The sequence below is a fragment of the Grammomys surdaster genome, unplaced genomic scaffold (genome assembly GCF_004785775.1).
Source record: "Grammomys surdaster isolate TR1022 unplaced genomic scaffold, NIH_TR_1.0 234, whole genome shotgun sequence".
NCBI lineage: Eukaryota > Metazoa > Chordata > Mammalia > Rodentia > Muridae > Grammomys > Grammomys surdaster.
Genome location: NW_021604679.1, coordinates 3158914 through 3167979, shown reverse-complemented (window position 1 = coordinate 3167979; position 9066 = coordinate 3158914). Strand labels below are relative to the sequence as shown.

The 9066-nt window shown below is 43.3% G+C and overlaps 1 protein-coding gene across 2 annotated transcripts in view; it reads left to right on the top strand.

Annotated features, from left to right (window-relative positions):
- The window catches only part of Kif14 (kinesin family member 14), a 60713-nt gene that overhangs the window by 20948 nt on the left and 30699 nt on the right, over window positions 1-9066 (top strand). For both annotated transcript variants that reach the window (XM_028773806.1, XM_028773805.1), the window contains 5 exons: window positions 98-282; window positions 5703-5805; window positions 6904-7064; window positions 7623-7770; window positions 8402-8554. In XM_028773806.1, the coding sequence (XP_028629639.1) occupies window positions 98-282; window positions 5703-5805; window positions 6904-7064; window positions 7623-7770; window positions 8402-8554 (750 nt within the window). The remainder of the gene's footprint in view (window positions 1-97; window positions 283-5702; window positions 5806-6903; window positions 7065-7622; window positions 7771-8401; window positions 8555-9066) is intronic.

Genomic DNA, 9066 nt, shown 5'->3' with positions numbered 1-9066 from the left:
AACTCAGAAATCCGCCTGTCTCTGCCTCCCAAGTGCTGGGATTAAAGGCGTGCGCCACCACCGCCCGGCCTCATGATTTTCTTTTTGCTTCTACCAGAAAGCAGGAGTTACATTTCAAATGGACAACCACTTGCCGAACCTTGTGAATCTCAACGAAGACCCACAGCTGTCGGAGATGCTGCTCTACATGGTGAAGGAGGGCGTGACCACAGTTGGAAAGCACACACCGCACTCAAGCCGTGACATCCAGTTATCTGGAGTGCTGATTGCCGATGATCACTGGTACGTCAGTCTCCTGCAGGGCACCGCCCCTTCGCGGTCAGCAGCCCTCGGGGTCTCTTTAGTGGGGCCCTGGTCCGATAAGGCATTCATACTGATTCTTCTCAGTACTTCTTCAATCCCTTCCCTTTTTTGGTTTTTCGAGACAGGGTTTCTCTGTGTAGCCCTGGCTGTCCTGGAACTCACTCTGTAGACTGAGTGCTAGGATCAGATGTGTGCACCAGCACCCAGTTCAACCAGTTCTTTAAGGGAGGAAAGACACTGTGAATGTGTTTAACAACACATTCCTCTCAGAGTAACGTTCAGGATGATGCTCGCTGAACCTGATCTGCTATTTAAAGGGAAATATCTTTTCTTAGAATTGTAATAGTAGACATCAAAGCAAAACTATCCATCTTATATGGAAGACTGTTTGGACTGACAAATTAATTTTTTTTGTTTTATGTGAATTTGCTCACATAAATGGAATGATCTTGTGTATGTTGTTGGGATAACAGTGTTTGTAAACATTTTTGACTTTATGTTGTATTTTTTAAAGTATCGACTTCAAGCGTCTTATTTTCACTGCTGTGAAGAATCCCGTTATTTGAATTTATCACAGATCATTGCAGTGTATTTTTTGGTAGACATTTACCTTATTCCTCTCCTAATGTTCTTGTTATTCTCACCAGTGGACTGGTTGGATCCCGCTGGGAGAGAGATCGTAGGTAAGGGAAAGGGTTTCTAGTGCAGGCCTTTGTAGCAGTCAGTGCAGCCGCAGCAGCCGGGTGATAGACTGGCAGCCGGTGGCGCCCCACAGTCTTGTGGAACCCTTAGCTCTACAAGTGGTACAGCTCTTGTGTAGTCTACCCTTTTCAGCTTCTGAGCGGGCTGAGGTATTGGGATTCCCTAGCCCCCACAGTGGCCGCTGTGACTGTCCCCCACGCCTGGAGTGTCTGAGCCTCCTGACTCTATAACTCTCTCTGAACCTCCTCAGTGACCAGGGTCTGCAGCGTCTCTGGCTCTTTATGGCCTTTGCCCTTCTCCAGCCTTAGCTCTCTGTCCTCCGTCTCTGTCCCCTCAACCTTCCTGCGGCAGCAGCTCTACTGAACTGTCCAGCTGCCTCGTCTTCCCAGTTTTGCCACGTGGCCTGCCAACCGCTTGTCTGTTGCTGTCACTCCAGGCTGCCGTCTCTGCTGCTCTCTTTGTCAGCAGCTCAGCCTAGGCTATTAACGTGACCATGAAAAGTACACTGAAGAGAAGCCTTTATTGGGCTCTAACTGTTGAGACTCCAAGGTAGGAAACAGGAAGGAATGTCTCCCATCTGATTCGGCAAATGTGCTGAAGAGCCTGATTGTATCTAGCCAGAAGGGGGGTGTTTGCACCAATCACAACAGACCTTGCACATGAGCGTTTGTGGTCGCACCCGTCACAGAGCTGTTTCTGTAGCACCAGTCAGCTCTGCTAGGTCACCAGAAGTGCTCCTTACCTGCCTTAGATGGAAAAGATTGTTTGAGTTCCTAACACAAAGTCTTATACAACTAGATTGATCCAGTCCTGGCTGAGGCTGCATCTTCAGGAGTGTCTTTGATACTGTTCTATTGCTGTGATGAAACACTGTGACCAAAGCAGCTTACAAAAGGAAGCAGTTGCGTCCTCGCTTACAATTTTAAAGGGTTAGCCTATAACCGTCATGGCAGGGAGCATGACAGAAGGCAGGCAGGCAGGCAGGCATGGTGCTAGAGCTGGAGCTAACAGCTTACCTTCTGATTCACAGGAGGCAGGCAGCCCTGTGAAACCTTAAAGCCCACTCCCAGTGACACACCTCTCCCTAGTTCTTCCTAAACTGTCCACCAACTGGGAACCAAACATTCGGGCATACGAGCCTATAAGGGACCATTCTCATTCAAACCACCACAAGGAGCTGTAGTAGTCAGTGGTAATCATTCTATAGTTTTATCAGTCTGTGGAGTGCCCTGAATGGCTGCTGCTAACGTAAGGATCTAGTCTGGCTGGTTTAGACTGACAGTCCTTTTGCTCAAGGCAGCCAGGACACAACGAGAGTCCAGCAGCTGCTAATTAAAGTCAAATTGCTAGCAAATCCCTAGCATCTCTGCTTATTTACAGGATGATGAACATCAAGAGTGCTAAGGACTTAAAACTCAACATTAATACCAACAGTGACTCTTATCAGGGCTTTGCGAACTTACCACCTTTCTAGGCTCCCAGGAACAGGGCTTGCCCTTGGAGCTCTCCCAGGACTCTGCATCTGCTCCTATCAAATGTTGGATGGAATTTCTCTGGTTTCTTTGATGATAATTCTGCTAGGCTCCGATCCCACAACCCTCTGCAGCAGGACAATCTCTAGGTTAAAGATTTTGTGGCTGTGTTGGTGTCCCAATCCCTCCACTTGAGGCCTTGCCTGCTTACAGAAGATGGCTGGTTCAGGCCCTGTGTCCCCCGCTAGTAGGAGTCTTTGCTAGGGTTACTCTCGTAGATTCCATGCAGCTTCCATTGCACTAGCTTTCCACCTCACCCCTGTAATGCCCCCCAATTCCAGTCATTTCTCCTAGTATTTTCTCCCCACCACCACCTAATGTCTCCTGTTCCCAACCCCACCTAACCCAGACCACCTACAAAATCTACTTCCCTTTCCCAGGGAGGTTCATTCATCCCCCTTAAGCCCTCCTTGTTTCTTAGCCTCTCTGGGTCTGTGGACTATAGCATGATTGTCTTTTACTTTACAGCTAATATCTACTTATATGTGAGTACCTTCCATGTTTGTCTTTCCAGGAATGGGTTACCTCACTCAGGATGGTGTTTTCTAGTTCTGTCCATATGCCTGCAAATTTCATGATGGCATTGTTTTTAACAGCTGAGTAGTATTCCATTTGTGTAGATGTACCATATTTTTTTTAATCCATTCTTTGGTTAAGGGACATCTTGGTTGTTTCCAGTTTCTGGCTATTAGGAATAAAGCTGCTGTGAACATAGTTGAGCAAGTGTCCTTTGGGATGGAATATCCTTTAGGTATCTATGCCCAGGAGTGGTATAGAAGGGTCTTGAAGTAGATCGATTCTCAATTTTCTGAGAAACTGCGTCATAATTGATTTCCAAAGTGACTGTACAAATTCAAGTTTGCACTCCCTCCCCCCCCCACCCCACCCCCCCGCAATGGAAACATGAATGTTCCCCTTGCTTCACATCTTCACCAGCACGAACTGTCACTTGTGGTTTTGATCTTGGCCGTTCTGACAGGTATAAGGTAGAATATCATTTAGTACCTAGCATTAATTTTTCCTTTATGTGATTGCTAGTTTTGTGTTTTGTTGAAGAAGGAACGTTTCATTTAGACCCAGTGACACAGACCTATACTCTCTCAGGAGACTGAGGCAGGAAAATTGCAAGTTTAAGGCCAGACTTGGCTTCAGAATGAGGTCAAGGCCAACCTGAGCACTTAGTGAGACTCTGTCTCAAAGAAAAGGTAAAAAAGAGGACTGAGTGTATACATCACTGATAGAATTCTTGCACATGACCCTGAGTTCAATCCCAAGTAACACTACACACACACACACACAAATACAAATGAAGGTTTCTATAGTGACAGCATACTGATGATTTCTTTTCCTCTGTATTTTTGATGTTTAGTGTGAACTAGAAATCAATATTAATTTCCATGTAAGTAAACAATTCTCCCTGGACCTTATACTTATTCTCAAGTTACTTAACTAGATAATCAAATAAGTAGTTTATTTTGTGGCGATTTATAAAAATATGGGGATCTGTTCTAATACTCTGTGGCTCTGATTATTTGAGGGTTTTTTTTTTTTTTTTGTCGTTTGTTTGTTTGTTTGTTTGGTTGGTTGATTTTTCAAGACCAGGTTTCTCTGTAGCCCTTGTTGTCTTAGAACTTGCTCTGTAGACCAGGCTGGCCCTGAACTGAGAGATCTGCCTGCCTCTGCCTCCTGAGGGCTGGGATTAAAGGCGTGCGCCACCACTGCCTGGCTATATTGGGTCTTTTAATCTAGTAGGGAAGATAGATTTTCATGCCCTTTTACTATCCTGATGATTGTTTTATCTATCACCTAAATTCAGCATCATTTACATCAGTGGCAAAGATACAGAACTAAATCAAAGAATGACATCTAGTGGGGGCTAGGGAGTCTCTTGCGTGCCTTGAACTCTATCTTGTCCATTTAGCACATGTTTCAGTGCCTTACTCTCTAGACCATGATGCTCGTGAGAGCTGTTTTCCCATCTGTCTTCACTGCTGACCCACCTGGCTCCTGAGTGTTGAGTGACGGGAATTCTTCAGTCAAGACCTGCATACTCAGTGAGGGGAATCCACCTCAGACTTCTCAGAGAAGAGTGTTCTAGAGGACTCAATGAGAGCTGGGGTTGATAAGGAAGAGGCACTCCTTCCCTGAAGGAAGGCCTCATTGAGGGGCAGGTACTGATGTGGATGCCTAAGTGAGGCAAGCCTCAGATGGAGACACAGTGGCCTGTGAAGAAGATGGTGGTTGAAACTGAAACATGGGGCTCGGAATGCTGTCTATGGACTTGTGAGGACAGAGTTAAACAGCTTAAACAGCCGTAGGAGCAGGATGATAAGGGGAACCGTTTAAACCTACGTGGTTTACACAGTCTTCTGGTGGGAGAGACACCATCCAGCAGTGAACTGTTTCGCTCAGATACATTTTGAGGTGCTTTAATTGTAATTATTTTCCAATTACAAATCTTGGAGCCTAGTCAATGCTAAAGGTCTAGAGTTAGGACTTGGCTTTTGCTGCATTTTCTGTTTCTGTCTAGGTAGCCTTTGAGATTTCCTATTTTCTGAATAAGAGTCTCTTCCAAATGCACATGTGGTGTTTGTAAGTGATTCTTCACCTCTTCCCGGCAAGATCTGTTTAGTTAGAGGCTAAGGATACACTTTGTCTCCCTGCTCCTTCCTGTGGAATGCCTCGCTTCTCCATTAGGAAAGCCCATTTATAGGACAAGCAGTGCAGTCAGTTACAAAAGCAGAAACTTAGAAAAAGAAAAGCACATAAAAACATTCTCTTGGAGGAATCCATTGTCAGTATTTGATTGTTTTTTCCTTGAACTTTTTTTTCCTGTGTTTTTTTTTTTTTTTTTTCAGGAAACGTTTATTTTAGTATTTTGATTTTTTTCCCAGGAGTTAATAAAATATAGTGAAAACTTCCTCCACACCAGCAGATAGAATTGCTGGATGTGCTAGTGGTTTTTTTTTTATTGTTGTTGTTGTTGCTGTTCATCAAACATCAAAGTATAGTTTGGGAAAAAATATAATAATTTAAAATTATTGTTGCTCTAAACTGGTTTGAACTTACTACCAGAGGAATAATCTAAGCAGATTTATTCCTCTTACCTGTTCTTACTTTTGAAAGTGTCCTGTAATTATAACAGTGTGCCTTTGATTTTAACAGTACTATCAGAAATTTTGGCGGAACAGTGAGTATTGTCCCAGCTGGAGAAGCAAAGACATACGTAAATGGGACGCACATCTCCGAGCCCACAGTGTTACATCACGTAAGTCGGCAGGAGCTGTTAGGCGCCGGCCAGTCATCTCCGTTTGTCATCTGCGTTTTCTCCTCCAAGTCACTGACCTCAATTGAGAACTTTTCCATTTCAAAGTTTCTATTGATTAACTCATTAGTAGCTTTCTTTGTTCAGGGAGATGTTATAATGGTATGAACCAGGAACTGGGCTCACTACTGTGTATCCTTGGAAGACCTGGGCTTAGGAATCAAGTCACGAGAGGCTGAAGTCCTCACTCCGACCATCCCCTGCTCTGACACCTTTGTCAAGTTACTTAACTAGATGATCGAGCAATCCCTCCTGGTTAGGACACTTTCAGAGTGCCACTAACCGGCATAAACTGTTGTAGCCAAACACAGAATAATGGTCATTTTGTATAAATTCTACTTTTCTGGGGTAGTGGAGAATTAATCTAAAAATAATTCACTCATAGTTCTTACACCATTGCTTGCAAAGAGTGGTATTCAGTGAATGTCTGCTGTCATTACTAAAGTCTGTGTCTTACTTTCCCAACATCGGAATAATATGTTGCTCTTAAGTTGTTGTGAGATATAAATGAGACTTTTATTAGCTATACACAAACATGCATGCACATGTGAATTACTCAGCAGTATTTGGCATGTGGAAAATACTTAACAAATGTGACAGTTGCTATGATTTAATGTCTTTCATTGATAACACTGTCACTGTGAACTGTGGAGTTAAAGGAATATCAGGGAGAATAAAGCACTTAACTATACCTGACGGGCTGGAGAGATGGCTCAGTGGTTAAGAGCACTGGCTGTTCCTCCAGAGGTCCTGCATTCAATTCCCAGCACCCACATGGTGGCTCACAACCATCTGTAATGGGATCCAATGCTGTCTTCTGGTACACATGAAGACAGAGCACTCGTATACATAAAATAAATAAATAAATCTTTTTTTAAAAAGCCTATCTCATGTAGGAAACCATTGTCAGTACTTTATTGTTTTCTCCTCAAATTTTTAAATGTATATTTTTCGTTTTTAAGAAATTTGTATTTTTTTTTTATTTAAACTCACCTCAAATCATTTTTTTTTTTTTTGTATGTGTGTATGTGTGTGTTTTAGGGTGATCGGGTAGTTCTTGGTGGAGATCATTATTTTAGATTTAATCATCCAGTTGAAGTCCAGAAAGGAAAGAAAATGTCAAGTAGAAATAATCTCACAAGCGAAGGCCCAAAAGATTTTGAGTTTGCCAAAAATGAGTTACTTACAGCACAGAGATCTCGGTAAGTGTCACCACTGACTGACTCGAATATGTGAGCAAAAAGCATGCACCAGGATGAACTGTTTCAGAGGCTAACCCTTTGCCTCACGAGGACAAGGCCCAGTTCAGAGACCCTGAACTGCTGCATAAATAAAAGCAAAGCAGACCTTCCGGTATATAGTATGGTAAAGACTAGCCTGGGATGCCAGCTCAAAAAAAGGCTCTATTGTATCTTAAAATGGAATTGGAACACTGTTAGCATAACGGAAAATGCCTATTCTGGTTCACTATATTACCTATAACTACTAAAATGATTACTGTAACATTTTATATGGTACGTTTTCTTTACATGCTTTTTACATTAATTTAAAATCAAGCATCTGCAATAATAACTAAGCTAGGAATAATCATATTTTCATCCTGTTCTGTTTTGTCAATATGGACAAAATGTATTCAAAACTAGTGAAAAATCAGAAAAGACTGTAGATAAAAATACCAGAAATTAAGTTTTAAGATTTAAAATTATCTTAATAAAAAAAAATCAAATCGCTGTTCTAAAAATATCTTTGCTTCTTTGTAGGCTTGAAGCAGAAATAAAAGACGCGCAGTTGAAGGCGAAGGAAGAAATGATGCAAGGAATTCAAATTGCAAAGGAGATGGCCCAGCAAGAGCTTTCTTCCCAGAAAGCTGCGTATGAGAGCAGAATCCGGGCCCTGGAGGCGGAGCTGGTAAGGGCATTCCCAACTCTCCTCTGAATTTCTGAGTGGTGGGGGACTGACGTGGGAGACGGACGGCAACAGCCTCCAGGAGGGAGCTTAGCTGGCAGAGTACTTACTAACTAAAATATGTCCACCCCCGGGTGTGGCCTATAAACTGGGCGTGGTGATGCTCACCCTAGCAGTTGAGTGACGAGGCAGACAGATCGAGAGTCTAGGCACATCCTCAGTTAAATTCAAGACTAGCCTGGGATACATGAGACGAGACGCTGTCCAAAAAAGGAGCTGGAGAAGTATTTTGATACCAAGGTTAGAGGTACAGGTAACACGTTAATGGTAGGTCTTGGCTGATAGAAGAAAATAGATTCCTTACTACCAACACAGGGGTTGTGGCTCCTCATGCTGACTCAGTGGTAAACCTTTAGCCCCAGAAACCCATTTTAGGGGACATACCCACAAAAGTTGGACCAGTGACATGCATGGCTGGTTGGATCACGTGACCTGCGTGAGGCAGTGTGTACCACAGCTTTGCTGTGTTCCTGTTGATTCATCTCAAGGGCAACTTTTACACCCTAGGGCCGCTGTCTTTGAAAAATGTCTTTGCATTTTTGCCTGAGTTAATTCTTATTAAATGTTAATGCAGAGGGAAGAGTCTCAAAGGAAGAGATTGGAGGAAATAAATAATCAAAAAGCTAGTCACAAGATTGAGGAGTTGGAAAGGGCGAAGCAGCATCTTGAACAGGAAGTGTACGTGAACAAAAGGCGACTGGAGATGGAGACCCTGGCCACAAAGCAGGTAAGTCCGCGTCTGAGCCGGCACGCCTCTGTCCCGCTTCTGCTCATGCGCCAGCCCACAGCCCACGGACACTTTGAAAGGCACATAGCCCTCTTTTCTTAGTTCCATTCTAGTTTTTTCTTTTCCCGTGTCTACAACTTCCTGTTGTCAGTCATGCTAAATACTATACATAAGGAAATGGTACTAGGACCCAAAATGCAGCGGGAAGAAAAGTAAAGTCTTTGTCGGGTCACATCCTGATAATAGGGCTCGGGGTAGAGCATTTGATACCTACTTCTTCTATCTCGATGAAGATGAAGGCTGTTTTCTGGGGCCAACGTGAAATGGCCAAGATTTATAAAAAACTGAAAGATAAAACCAGAGCATTAGTGTGTTAACAGCATCTTCATGCCCTTTGCCAACATTTGGGCCTTTCCTTCTCTATATATTTGTGGATTTTATGGTTTATTTTATGTGTGTGAATGTTTTCCGTCTCTCTCTCTCTCTCTCTCTCTCTCTCTCTCTCTCTCTCT